At 38.0% G+C, this 14,561-nt stretch overlaps 2 protein-coding genes across 5 annotated transcripts; both read right to left on the bottom strand.

The window, feature by feature from the left end:
- Positions 1 to 4: 4 nt before the first annotated feature.
- Positions 5 to 5,135, bottom strand: LOC135113736 (splicing factor 3B subunit 6-like). Its single transcript, XM_064029288.1, has 4 exons — positions 5,064 to 5,135; positions 2,153 to 2,271; positions 973 to 1,102; positions 5 to 727 (listed from the first exon to the last, which is right to left on the bottom strand). Exons 1-4 carry the CDS (start codon positions 5,088 to 5,090, stop codon positions 626 to 628), a joined length of 378 nt encoding a protein of 125 aa, XP_063885358.1. The 5' UTR covers positions 5,091 to 5,135; the 3' UTR covers positions 5 to 625.
- Positions 5,136 to 5,837: 702 nt separating this feature from the next.
- LOC135113734 (TATA box-binding protein-associated factor RNA polymerase I subunit B-like) lies at positions 5,838 to 13,983 on the bottom strand. Of its 4 annotated transcripts, none has more exons than XM_064029284.1 (13): positions 13,827 to 13,983; positions 12,800 to 12,885; positions 12,330 to 12,569; positions 11,843 to 12,044; positions 11,192 to 11,312; positions 10,356 to 10,526; positions 10,065 to 10,174; positions 9,311 to 9,724; positions 8,564 to 8,796; positions 7,963 to 8,197; positions 7,425 to 7,585; positions 7,043 to 7,218; positions 5,838 to 6,689 (listed from the first exon to the last, which is right to left on the bottom strand). In XM_064029284.1, the coding sequence occupies exons 3-13, from the start codon at positions 12,544 to 12,546 to the stop codon at positions 6,267 to 6,269; spliced, it is 2,463 nt and encodes an 820-aa protein (XP_063885354.1). In that variant the 5' UTR covers positions 12,547 to 12,569; positions 12,800 to 12,885; positions 13,827 to 13,983; the 3' UTR covers positions 5,838 to 6,266. The 4 variants fall into 4 exon arrangements, with proteins under 4 accessions (XP_063885354.1, XP_063885355.1, XP_063885356.1 ...); XM_064029285.1 differs by having other exon boundaries at positions 13,727 to 13,915; XM_064029286.1 differs by lacking the exon at positions 12,800 to 12,885 and having other exon boundaries at positions 13,827 to 13,979.
- Between the last annotated feature and the right edge of the window lie 578 nt (positions 13,984 to 14,561).

The raw sequence follows: 14,561 nt of genomic DNA, 5'->3' as shown, positions 1-14,561 counted from the left end.
TATGGTATCTTTTGAAATTATTTTGATATCTTAAACTAGACATTTTACAATGGTCACTTTGTGGAAAATCTTCATACAAAAAGATGATCTTGATTTACAAATAAATGTGTCATCTCAAAATTATGATGAGAAAAAAAAAATCTGCAAGTTTGGTAGACTAAGTATGACTACTGGATGGGTTATCAAAAGACAGATAATTTCCATTCGCTTTCAGGAATACACTTTGAAATATGTAAAACATATTAATGCTATTGATGATTGGTAATAAGATGGTGATGGTGACTAGGCTGGTCCCAGTTAAAAAAAAAATGCACAGGGACAAAAGTTTAAGTTCATTTCCCAGCCACCTTGACACTTACTTGACAGTTCAAGATTGAGAAAGGAATGGTATATAAGAACCAAGGGGAACTGAAACAAAGATGACTTCCTAAGTTTGTACATTATACACAATTACTATTTAATTGTGTTGAGAAAAATCAAGGTGCCTGTACTGAAATATAAAAAAAATGAAAATGAAAAGACAGACTGATATGCCTATGAAAAGAGGACATCACTCTGATACGAATAGACGGATACGTGACAAGATATAAAACACCTTTACCATTCATTCACACAACATTCAGTGCTACTTCTTGAGTTCCTCTGTGTTAATGCCATACTTAGTTTTGACTCTATCCAGCTCGGCTTGTTTCTTTTCTGCATCCATCTTCTTGAAAGCCTTGTTAGACTGCAGGGAGGAATTAACAGATTAGATTGAGAATGTAGCATTATAAGAACTAATAAAACTACGAAACCATATAAAAGAAAAATGGAAAACTTGAGAAAAGAGGAAAACAAGTAGTTAGTTCGATGAGGGGAAAAAATTCAACAAAGACATCTCTATTCATGAGATATTTTTTGGATGACTTAATACTGAACTTCACACTTTTCTTTTCAAAGTATTAACTAATGTATTATGTTAGAAGGGCTCACCTGGTAATAGAGGACAACAAGGTATCTGCCACACACATTGAAGCCCGAGAGGTGGTCACATGCATTCTTGGCATCAAAAATGTCCTCAAACACAACAAATGCCGTGCCTCGAGTTTCCGGTGTGTTGCCACTAAAGAGATGACCAAATTAAAAACAAAACAACTTAGTACATAACTGGTAACCAGGGCTGTGGAGTCAGAAGGAACTTGGTGAATTTGGTGCTGCTGGAGTCAGACAGTGAAAATGTCCTGGCTCCAACTCCACAGGCCTATTTCTAAGTGTGTGTGTGTGTGTGTGTGTGTGTGTGTGTGTGTGTGTGTGTGTGTGTGTGTGTGTGTGTGTGTTTGAAATGGCATTTTTTGGGTGTTTTTGTGAAGTTCTTAGGTATTTTTGGTGTGTTTTTGTGTTTTTGAAATATTTTTTTATTTTATTTTCTATATTTATTTATTTACTTTTGTTATTTATATATTTATTTACTTGTTTATCTATTTATTTTATTTATTTATTTTTTTATATTTTATTTTATTCATTTTTTTTGTGGTGGGAATTATTATATCTATGTGTCAGAGTTGGATACACAAGAAATGAAGTAGTTGGAGCCAAATGTTTTGGTTACCAACTCCACAGCCCTGTTGGTAACTCATACACACATACACATATACAATTGTTAGTTTCACGGCAGTATTACATATAACCAAAAGTCAATAGAGGCTTATCATGCTTCACAGACATTCAGTTTATGAATTCATGAAGCTGCAAATAAATTAATCTTATCCTTTTCTTGATTTACAATTGCAGAATTCACATTTATGAGAAAAAAAAAAATCTTTGAAAATAGTAGAAACAATAAATGGAAAAATAAATTCACTATTGGACTGATTTGAGAATGAGGGAATAAGGGAATATAACTAACTTAAATTCAGTTTGTCTGATTTAAAAATAAGAGAATTAGAGAATACAGCTAACTTATAACCTGTTACTCACTTGCACTTCTTTGTATACTGAATTCACACTAAGTAAAATTCACTCGTACTATTTTACTGTACTGAGTAAAATGATGAAGTTCCAAGGCATAAGATAACACAGTGAATTACTCATCTCCAAGGATATCAATAATGAAAATCCAAGGTGCCAACAGTTCAAGACAAAAAAAATCTTCAACAAGGCTGGCGTGACTCACACTCTGATCTGTCTGATGGCTCCGTACTTGCCGAAGATGTCGTACATTTCCTCACCAGTGATCTTGTAGGGCAAGTTACGCACATACAGGATGCGGTTCACCTCAGGGGGGAGCCGAACCTTGGGTGAGAAGTGAGACAAAAAATTACTCCACAAATCAACAATGCATACCAAACCTGTCAGTTGAGCTATTCAGTGCACACTTCATGAAATTAATTTTTAACCCTTTCACTGCCATGATTGCCCATTAACCTCCAGAAGTGTGGAAAAATAATGTTTACAAGGACAGAATGGGATAGAGAAATGAAAGAAACTAAGTTGATTTTTTCTTCAAGGCAAGAGAACTATTTACAAGAGAAGTAGAGAAATAAGAGTCTATAGATTTACAGAGAATCAGAAGGAAAAATTGACTAACAGTGAAAGGCTTCATCTAAAGAGATCAAATAAATATCAAATTGAACGCAACTAACTTCCTAACCAATGACTTTCCCTTAAGGTTCAGAATTCAATACATGGCTTCCTTGATCTACTAACCCAGTTCAACTATCATAAAACTCAGATGATTCAATACATTTAACAAACAGGGTGTCAAATTCAAACCATTTCAAACCATCAATGATTTTGTAAGTGTTGCCAAAAAACAGCAAAATGAACAGCAGGAAAGGGCAAGATGAAAACAACTACAACAACTTGAAAAATGACAGAGATAACACTACACATAACACCAAACCACACCACACATCACACCCTGCCACACCACAAACCACATCACACCACTCAGCCACACCACACAAGGATCTATCAAACCACACATCACACCCAGCACACTACAAACCACATCACTCCACTCAGTTACACCACAAGGGTCCAACAAACCACACATCACATCCAGCCACACCACACAAGGCAGTCACCACACATCACACCTAAGCACACAAGTCATCACCACATAACTTATACATCTCAACCTCCACACCACGCCATACCACACAGCAACAAGCCACACAACAAGCCGTACCACAACCAAGAACTCAACAACCTCATATTACTCCACTGCGATGTTAGTATTCCTCTCCACATCAGTGTTATGGGAATACAAAATAATAATGAGCAAGAACCATGTTAGTGTATTGTCCCAAACTGCAATAATACCCTCTAAGTATATCTTTCTGAACACTAATACATTCTAGCATGACATCCTGTAATTAACCTGCCATTCCTCAGTATTTCTACATCTAATTGCAAGTAGTTTTGGGAACAATAACAATAACACTAACCTACTAATCTCTCTGTCTCTCTCTCTTTCTCCAAATCGTGATCAACACAAGGAAAGAGATCAACAGTGAAACTGATGGACTGAATAAATCTAAATGTAAACCTAACCTATGCCTAAGATGAAAGCACTTACGTTATTTCAATGGGAGAATGTGAAGATAACCTTATTCTCTTCTCCCGAAGTTAATACTTTCATGTCAGAGAGGATTAAGGTTGTTGAATATCATGCAATATATATCAACTTCCAGAAACTTGTGCTGCGTGGGTCACGGTGGAGTTAGCCATTATAGGTATCAGAATACTTAGTTATTTGAAGCTCTTGCTAACCTAACCTAACCCCAACTAACCCTATTTTTTACATTTTATATATATATATATATATATATATATATATATATATATATATATATATATATATATATATATATATATATATATATATATATATATTGTTTTTTTTTTCATAATTAAGTGAGAAATTCAAATAACTAAGTATTCTGATTCCCATTATGTCTAATTCCACCCTGCCCTGCACAGCTCTGGTAGCCAGCTAGCAGTGATTCTCAAGCACTCAGAAGGGGAAGGTGTAGCGCAGGGATGTGTCAGTTCATTAACATTTTACCTATTTATTTCTTTGTTTTTATTTTTTTTTTTTTTTTTACAAGTTTCTTGAAGTTGATATATCTTGCATGATATTCTACAACCTTAATTCTATCTGACATGTAAGTATTAACCTCGGGAGAAAAGGCTAAGGTTATCTCTAAATTATCCTTTCAGTGTTATCTATAGTTTTATTCAGAGTGCCTGGAGTATCTAGGTCTCCTACTTTCTGGTGACCCATCAGTTCCTGGGTCAATGTCCTTCCAGGTGAGAACTTTGGGTAATTTTTGGTCTCGTAATTTTCTTAGTATTTACTGATGTTTAACAAGTGCACAGAAACGTTTTAATTAATGGAACCAAAGTCATTGTAATATATATATATATATATATATATATATATATATATATATATATATATATATATATATATATATATATATATATATATATATATATATATATATATATATATATATATATTTTTTTTTTTTTTCTTTCTTTTTTCATGTCCTTTGAACATTGGTGATATCTACGTGTGCTTATCCCTGTGCACAAAATGATATATAATTCACAATAAAGTTTCAAAATCCATTATTGACGGTAATGTCAATTTGCAAAAAGGTGTTGCTGGGATTGAAAATTGAATAATATTGAAACATTAATGTTCCCATCCGTGGGCTCGGTTAAGTAAGGTCATTAATTCTATTAACTTCGTAATCACGATTTTTTTTTTCTCAGGTCACCGTCTCGAAATTAGTAGGCTGAGGTTGTTTCTACAGAATCCTCAAAATGATGAGAGCTAACTGTCTGGTATATCAAGATAAAGATTGCTTATCCCTGTGTACTAGTCATGAAATAAAACCGAACTTTGTACCAGCGTAGTCCCCCAAGCCCGCCCTGTACGAGCCTGACTAAAAGCTTACAGGCGGCAACCTTCACACCAGCCATTCTCAAAAGCTTCTTAATGATGTGAGGGGCTGCTACCGCAATGGAACACACAGTTCGACCTTTAGTACAAGTAAAATTCGATTACTTACATGCGTCCGCTTCTGTGCTAACGCCATCTTTGTTTTGTTTTGGTGAGGGAGAGGGAGCGTCAATATAAAAGCTGTGTACTTTTCTTTTTTTTTTTTCTTTTTGTAAGAGACACTCCAGCCGTTGGCAAAAAAAAAAAAAAATAAAAAAAAAGATCCATAAATAGTACTAATGAGTATAACCGGATAAGGATTATACAAAATTTGAGAAATGTTCTGAAACCTCCCTATTATAAAGTTTGAAAATTAATAACAAGTAGATATACCGTTTTACTGAAATATCTTCTTTATGGGAATATACATTGACAATTTGAAGTAGGTCATCAGATCAACTGAATTATTAACATTTTCCTTTCTTGGCACTTGCAATTCGTTCCTTGCTCACTCTGTTCCCCCTCGCCAGCCTCACTCAGCATCTCCTAATATATACTGATTATATTGTTCAATTACTAGTGATGGATAAATGTTTAAAATCTTTCCTCACCACATGAATTCCGTGGTCAAAGCGAATACAATTTTTTGTCCCTTCTCGTCGATGTTCTTGAAGAAAATGGTTGGAATAAATAACAGAGAGAGAGAGAGAGAGAGAGAGAGAGAGAGAGAGAGAGAGAGAGAGAGAGAGAGAGAGAGAGAGAGAGAGAGAGAGAGTCTGGCTTGCTAATATCTGTATGGTATGTGCAGCAGCTGCTATATATGTCACCAGTCATAGCCTCAGCTCCGCTACACACCTGCTGTGACCGTTCTTCTGTTGTACGACCTTAGTACTGAACTCTAGTAGACCGATTTTCTTTTATTTGCGTTTTCTTACTTCCTCTAGTAACCATCATCATCATTTCGTTGACCGTTTATTTTCCCTACTTGCATTGGACAATTTATACAACCCTCTCCCTTTTTGCATTGACTGTCTCTTCTCTGATGTTTAACAGACTTGCTCTCTACAATAAGAAGGCACACAGGAAGCACAGGCGCCCTGCATCAAGGTGGATGACGCCTGTGCTGGTGCTGCCACCTCACACTCCCTGCACTGCTTGAAATAAACACCTGCGGCCATCACACCTGCTGTAGCCAGTCATGACACTGCTTGTTGATAAAATGTCAGCGAAATGTGTTTTGCTGAGTGTCATAAAGAACTAAATATGTACACTTTTCACCAGTACATTCTTCATAAAGTAGATAAAAGATATAAGAAAGAAGAACACAACCATGTCACCCAATTTTCTTTACTTTCTTCTGCAGCAGACACACAAGTGACAACAACTGCACCTCTGGGGCCTCACATATGTGGCTACCAACACCCACCAGCCACTGGAAGCTTGATGGCAGGGTGGGCAACACCTTGTCCCACCCTGCTCTGGAAGAAGTTTCCTTCTGCTTGACTTTCCACACATTCTTCAGAGGATTAGGGATGAAGAATTCCTGTGTTGTATTTGTCCCATTGTCATTCCTGCCTCCAGCATCATAGTTTGCAGTCTGGAAGCAACACAAAATTCCACCTCTTTTCTTCTCATTAAAAAGCATCATTTCAGTCTTCATGCCACACCTTTGCAGCTCCTTGACAAAGCATTCCATTTCACAAAACCAGTTCAGCTTGTGTGTGGCAAAAGACTCCTCTGTCAGTTCCTCAGCAACCTGGAATAAACAAACATGAACTAACCTTTGACCTTTATGATCAAGTTAAATACTACATGAAGACTTCAAAACTAATAAAATGCTGATTATTTTTTCAGATGAAGTAATGTTAATTGGTCAGCCACTAAAATTAAACAACACAGATCTTACCACTCATGTACTTAAAAAAAAAAAAAACTTCTTAACATCAACCAATTACTCAAGACTGTTTAGAATAATTATTTCATGCAGTTATCTATTCAAATTTTCAATAATAAAGACATTAACAGTTCTCTCATGTCCACTGGATCAAACCATTTCCATAACCAATGAACAGATGAACCCTGATGAAAAAGACAGCAATGCACACCAACCTTAGTGTACTTGTGGATTTCTGCTTCAGTGGCACCATTTCTCTGGGTGAGCTGGTCAATAATGCTGCGGAGGGGCTGCCGTGAGGCCGGGAAGAGGGGGGGTTGCATGATCACCTCCTCCAGTGAGAGGCCCTGCTGCTGAAGGAGTTTTTCAGTAAAGGCCTGCAGCTCTACCTCTGAGGGTGTGAGAGAGAAGGTTACATGGGCAAGAGTCATGGAAGTCAAATTCCTGCTACTTTTATGTATGCAGACAGGAAAGGGTAATTTTTCATTATATACAGCACATACAAAAATACTACACTGATCTGGTGAAGTATACTACAAACGTGAAATAAGAGCAAAAACAGATCAAGGTCATCACACAACACTGATGGAGACGCACTTTTTGCCCATGACGTGCGAGGAATCCTCCACATGCCTTCCCTCCAGAAGAACCTGGTGAACAGCGAGGCACTGAAGTAGCACATGTCATGGAGCCGCTGCCAGTGGAAGGCTGTGGGGGCATCCACCTGGCAGCACACCCACACCAGGCAGGAGATGTGTCTGTAGAGAAATTACATTCAGCACTTAGGTAGGGATCTCATGCAGTGGAGGAGTGAACCGGTGAACTCCACCAGCAGCCAAGACTGCCTCACTGCCTGACACAGAATCACAAGTTTGCTGCAAGGGCTGTTGGTGTGTTTACTGATGAAGCTGCAACAATTTTCCTTTAACTGTTATAATAATATATTTTATACATAATAATAATAATATTTTTATTATTTATTTTTTTTTTTTGTTATTCTTGGCCAGTGACCCTCTTACATTAAAAGTACTGCATTCCCTAGCTCTCATACACAATACTTTATACGAGTACATATAACTTCATATACATTCATAAAGTTAATCCAGTCAACAAGAACACTGAAAACCCATCATACTTCTGCCAGTCCTGCCAGGAGAAGGGAATGACTGAGGTGTGATGTGGCATCTTGGCTCTGATTGCCGCAGCAGCACAGGATAGCATGACCTCTGTGTTGGTGTCCAGGCCACAGTACACCTTCAGTGTCAAAATGATGGATGCCATTGCCAGGCTTTCAACAGGAGGTATAACCAGCCCCACCTGTGTGTCATCCACCAGTCCAATGAGGCTCTCTGCAATGGTTACCACTTGATCTGGAAATAAAATAAGTAAATACTATGAACAACTGCACAGACATCTGGGTTCCATCCACCTGTATTAATAAACCACAAGCAGCAGGAGAGAAAGAACAGATGTGCAAAGACTGAAACACTCCTGCACCACACCTCCACTACTTTCAGGAAGCTCTAGTTAAAGTTCCACAGGTTTATAAGGGTCTTTCATGGTTCTAGTGACAGATTAATAAGGTTTCTACATTATAAAAAATCAGAAACACTCTTGAGAACCAGCTAATCATCTCTATGCCCTTTGAAAATAGTCATGCTGAGAGAGCAAAGCATTTTTGAATACAAACACAACTTTCCTGGTCACAGCCTTCATACATGCAAAGATCCACTCACCAGGCAGGTTCAGCAGCTTGACAAACTTCCTCATGACACGCCCTACAGGAGGCAAAGGCACATACTGGATGCTGAGGAATGCTGCCAGCCGCCCAGTGATGGCCTGCACCTCCTGGGCATCAGGGAGCTTCTTGGAGTCCCTCAGCATTATGAGGTCATAATAACCCAACTCCATATCTGACTGAAGGAGATAAGGTGCTGAGAAATAGGGAATGTGGCCCTCTCGACACCATCTGCCAGACGGGGAGAATATACAACTGTTACCTTCAACGGAAATAGTCTACTGTTTTGTTACGGAAATTACCTATTGACTAAAGAAACAAGCATGCAAACATTAAATGTTTAAAATGAAGGAAGTGCAGAATCATGCTATGGTCACCTTTATAAAGCAATTCTAACTAATATAAAAAAGAAAAATATAATCCAACTGTATGAAAAACATTAGTAGTAAATCCATCTCATATACTGAACTAGATTAAAGGGAGTGTGTCTGTACAAAGAAATACATTTGTGTTGTCTTCACCTAAAGTGTAATGTAAGTTAATATGTGTGCTGCAATAAATATTCACCATCATCACCTTACTTATCAATAATACTATTTATCTGTATAAATTGCATTACATCTCAGTTCAGTAAAAATACAAAAATCACAGTCAAAAACAGATCTTTAGTAACAAGGAAGGCCTCTTCTGAAGGGAAGGACAAACTGAAGTAAAAAAAGAAAAAGGGCAAGACCTGTGTGTTCACCTGATGATGTCTGAGAGCAGGATGTCGTCCTCTGCCAGCAGCACGGCCAGGTACAGGATGCCCAGCAACTTTGAGAACCGCATGATGAAGGGCAGTCTGGAGGCACGGTACACAGAGACCTCATTGGCTGCCTGCACTGCCTTCTTGTAAAGGATGTTATAATTCACCTTCTTACTCTTGAGACTCCTCACTCGTTTCTTCTTTCTAGTGTTTTGCGGCTGAGACTTACGGCTCTTTGTTGATACTGTCTCAAAGCTGTGGTAATCATCACTACAACAATCTTGTTCCATTCTCTCACTTTCGTCTTTTTCTTCCCCATTTTTCTGATATTGTTCCCCTTCCGAGTCTGAGCCGTATATATGGGTAGACCGTTTTATCCAGTTCCTGACCACATCGTCACGCCGTATCTGTTTTCTGGAAATGAGACAACAGATTGCATAGATACATATATAGAAAAATATCTTATAAAATAGACCTACAAGGCATGAATGACCACTGAGACAGTCAAGGAATGCCTTCATTGTCCACTTTCTGTGTGCAATCTACACACAGCAGTAGCAAAGAAAATTAAAAAAGCAAAATGAACCACGATGTACATTTGGAATAAGCTGAGTGAAGGCAAACTATCCAGAAGCTGCTAAGATGGATATTGATTGATAAGGACTGAAAACTTTGACTGGGCAGGGTGAATATGAAGCACTGTTACAGAGACAGATAATAACAGTATTCCTGGCCTAAATCCTGCCATCCCTACCTTGGTACTTGAGGTACATCATCTGTTTCCATCTCCAACTCACTCTCCAGGGCCCCATAGTGACTCCTCCCATCCACTGTGGAAATTAACCCAGTTCCGACTGATGATGTCTGTAATATAATTTTGGAACTAAAGCTGTAAGTCAAGTCTTCACTTGACATTAACATTTTAAATTATAGTAGGGTGTTTAAAGCAATTAAAAATGACAGGATGATGGTCACCTAATGTGTTGAAATAAAGGTTGTTGAAAAGGAGAAAAATCATTCAGTATATCATGACAAATAACCTTACATTCAATTTTGACTCTGCAGCTTGAGATGGAGTACAGGAGGTGCCAGAATCTGAAACCATGGAAGCTTCAAACTCATTCAGCGACTTGCTTAGTTCACTAGCAAGGGTGGTGTTCATGAAACTTGAGTTCTGCTTATTGTTCACAGCATTCCTTATTTTCTTCGACTCAATCTGTTAAAATAGAAAAGATAAAATAGGATTTTTTAAAATTTTTTGCTAAGAATTATATGATGCTACAACTATCACAGAAAGAGGAATTTGAATTAACCATGTATACATACATGTCACATTTCATATTATTAGACTGCAAATAATTAAAGGGCTCTACATGTGTGTGTGTGTGTGTATGTAGACAGATGGGCAAGCCTCTTAATGTGTAGCCTCTGTTCACCAGCAGCAGGTAGGTGTAGGATGTAAAGTGAGGTGTTGTGGCCTTGCTGTCCCGGTGTGTGGTGTGGGAGTGGCATTGGTCACTAGCAACTCTGAGATCTTTGTGTCAGAACGACTAACTGTGTCATGAGGATAGCAGACGACTGAGTGAATAAAACACATACACCTACAAACACACACACTAAAATATTTGTACCAGTCACCATTATTCTTATGATCCACAAGAGGCATTCAGCAATGAGGCATCTGTTACAAAACTAAAACTAAAATAAATAATATAAAAATAAAAATAAAGATACTAACTCAAAGTCAAAAAGTAAACCATAATGACAGAGGCTACACACCACTCGGCTCTACATCACTTTTGCCTTAACTGTTAGCTCTGATTTTACTTTGTGTTCCTTTATGAAGGTTCAAAAGCATGATGAATTTATAAGATGCCATACCCTGTCTTTTATTTTGTCCAGTTTTGTGCGTGCTGCTTTTTTCTTCTTTCTGCGGCGGGAGTAGGAGTGGAGCGACCTGCTGGAGACAGACTCAGCCTTCTCGTAGATGAGCTTCTTGTCTCTGGGGTGATCAACACAACAAAGGCCAGCCATTTAACTCCATGACAAAAATACAGAATATTACATTTATTATTTATTGTCAGGGGTGCAATGTCACTACACTGGTGACATTACAGCTCTCAACTTGAATGTCATTAATGGCATGTAAATATTTACTTGTAGCGTCAATCCCTTTCCTCAAGCCCAAACCTTCATCTTAGCTTTAGTGTATCTCATGAGCCTGCCAGGTACTAAAGAGCCTCAGTCATCATATTTCACAACAAACAGAATTTTTTAATTCCACAACAAACAGGACTTTTCAATTAATTTTACAACACAGAACTTTTTAATTAATTTCACAATAAATAGAGCTTTTTAATTAATTTCACAAGAAACAGGACTTTTAATTAATCTCAAAATAAATAAGACTTTTAATTAATTTCACAATAAACAGGACTTCTAATTAATCTCACAACAAACAAAACTTTTTACTTAATTTCACAACAAACAGGACTTTAATTAGTTTCCAACAAACAGAACTTCTAAAATTACCTGTTATTTTTTAAGGAAGAGAGAGGAAATGATTGTCTTGCTTGTGAGAAGGCGATGCCAATGCGCTGAAGATAGGCAACCCACAGCTTGAAGGTTATCGCCTCCACTTTAGGTGATGCCCCAAGCTTGCACAATGCCTTGGTCCACTCATACAGGATGATGTTGTATGCCTCATAAGTCGTCCAGTTGTTCAGCTTTTTCTCTAGGATGTAGCAAACGGTAAGAAATGTATTTATTGTTCAAATTATGCACAGATATTTTCATTTTTCTCATAATTTCTAGGATGTGGGAAATGTTACAACCTATAGTTAGTCTTCAAAGTATGCATGAATATTTACATTTTCCTATATTATCAGTCAACTCCTTCTAATGATGACAGAAACTCACAATGAAGAAAGATACAACATTCCATGCATGTTCCACCATTCATGCCATCCATTCACCACAATCAGCGCTACACTCAAGCAAAGCAACCAACGCCACACACCACGAGAGGTGGGTGGGTGGGCGGCTCCCTCGTCCTCAGGCTCCTGCAGGCGTGTGGTGAGCAGGCGGGAGCGCTCCACCTCCCCAATATTCTCCTGACTCAGCAGCTCGACAAAGTGCTCCTCCTGCTGGCCACACTGGTCGCACACCTTCATGCCATGGGCCATGGTGAAGGACTCGCCCCCACACACTCGGCATTGCTGCTTCACTTCTGGCATCTCTCAATTTTGAATAGTTATACCTGATTGGAGAAAATAAGTTTCATTTGTATTGCTTGCTGGTGAAAAGAAATTAAATTATTTTGACTCACAAATAGGACCTGCTGGTAAGTTTCACAGGTTCAGTTTTAATCTGGCCAGAAACTTTTGCCCATCTCCATTTCTATCTGTTGTATGTGGCAGTCATATAGCACTATCCACTGCTACCACCATCACCATTACTTCTGTACTCCCACCCCCACCACATCCTTACCATCAACTGTGTTTTGACTCTTAGTGTTGGTCTCCCTTGAATATGTAAAACAAGGCTGCCACACCACCACTGAACCCTGAAGGACACTGAGGATCAGAGAAAACCTTCCTTTACTGCTGTGGTCATCTTTTGCTGATAATGATCCCTATAACAATCACTATTGGCATAGAAAAAAAGGATCAATCTTGTAGTTTCTAGATTATACAACTTTCTCAAGAGGTGCAGTAGAAATATAAAAGTCTTGAAAAGTTGCAGGGGACTAAGGATAGAATTACAGCAATGAAGGAGTTAATTTCCTATGCTTCTTCTGTCTTCATACCACACCCAACCCCACTATAATAAATCAGACCACCTCATACAGTCACATCAAAGATAAAATGAAGGATACAGTGACAGTTCCTGTAGGTGAAACCAATCAGCAGAAATCACCACAAGGTATCACTGAGTATACCTACTTCTGAACCTTTCTACTTGTTACAATGACAGGCTTTTGTAAACAACATAAAATGCTGCTAAATTTAGAAAACATGCAGTCTGACATTAAGTAATATGAAATGCATCAATCATTGGATTTTGATGCCTAGAAAACGAAATCGGCAAACTTGACCATCACAAAGTCTAGTCCCTAGAAATTTTTCTAAATGCAGGGAATTTGACAGAGCACCTTTTCGTTTCATAGGTATCAAAATACGACGATTGATACATTCGTAGCCAAACCTAACCTACCAACCAAACCTAACCTAACTAAACCTAAATTAACCTGGCCTAACTTAACTAAAACCTAACCTCTAATCCCATTTATAACGTGCGTGCATGAACTGACTCCTATCTCACAGGAAGTGCATTTGAAATCAAACACTGCGGGCAAAGTAACGCCGTTGCTTTGTCTTGGGAATCACGAGACTGTTTGTGCAGCGCCACACTTACCTACTTCTGGTGCTAGTGGCAAGTCTGGCACTCTACAGCCGCGGGCAGAACGCTGTGTGCTCTGAAAAACTCCCGAGCAGCGTCATTATTTTACCTTTACCTTTTACAACGAGGGATGGCAATGGCAAGGCTCTCCAGACTCCTAGCACAACACTGCCCCCAATTCCTGTTCAGACCTGCTGGAACACGATGGCCGCCGCCGCCGCTCTGGGGTTTGTTTTGCCGCGATCAGCTGATGCCGCCGCCTTTCCAACGGTTCGCAAGTCTATGTGTGTGTGTGTGTGAGAGAGAGAGAGAGAGAGAGAGAGAGAGAGAGAGAGAGAGAGAGAGAGAGAGAGAGAGAGAGAGAGAGAGAGAGAGAGAGAGAGAGAGAGAGAGAGTACAGTATTAAAATTATTATCACTATTATGTACTGGTATTATTATATTTATTTTCTCATTATACTTAATATCTACTTTTTGTATGTATTATGTTTATTGATTGCCATAGATAGGCCTGGAACTATACATGTATACCATAGACATCTGACAATTTGTACCATTTGTTACCAGTTTAAATACAGAAATATATATATATATATATATATATATATATATATATATATATATATATATATATATATATATATATATATATATATATATATATATATATATATATATATATATATATATATATATATATATGTGTGTGATGTGTGTGTGTGTGTGTGTGTGTGTGTGTGTATATAATATATATATATATATATATATATATATATATATATATATATAGAGAGAGAGAGAGAGAGAGAGAGAGAGAGAGAGAGAGAGAGAGAGAGAGAGAGAGAGAGAGA

This window comes from Scylla paramamosain, chromosome 26 (genome assembly GCF_035594125.1).
Source record: "Scylla paramamosain isolate STU-SP2022 chromosome 26, ASM3559412v1, whole genome shotgun sequence".
NCBI classification, from domain to species: domain Eukaryota; kingdom Metazoa; phylum Arthropoda; class Malacostraca; order Decapoda; family Portunidae; genus Scylla; species Scylla paramamosain.
This window is presented reverse-complemented; position numbering and strand designations above follow the sequence as displayed.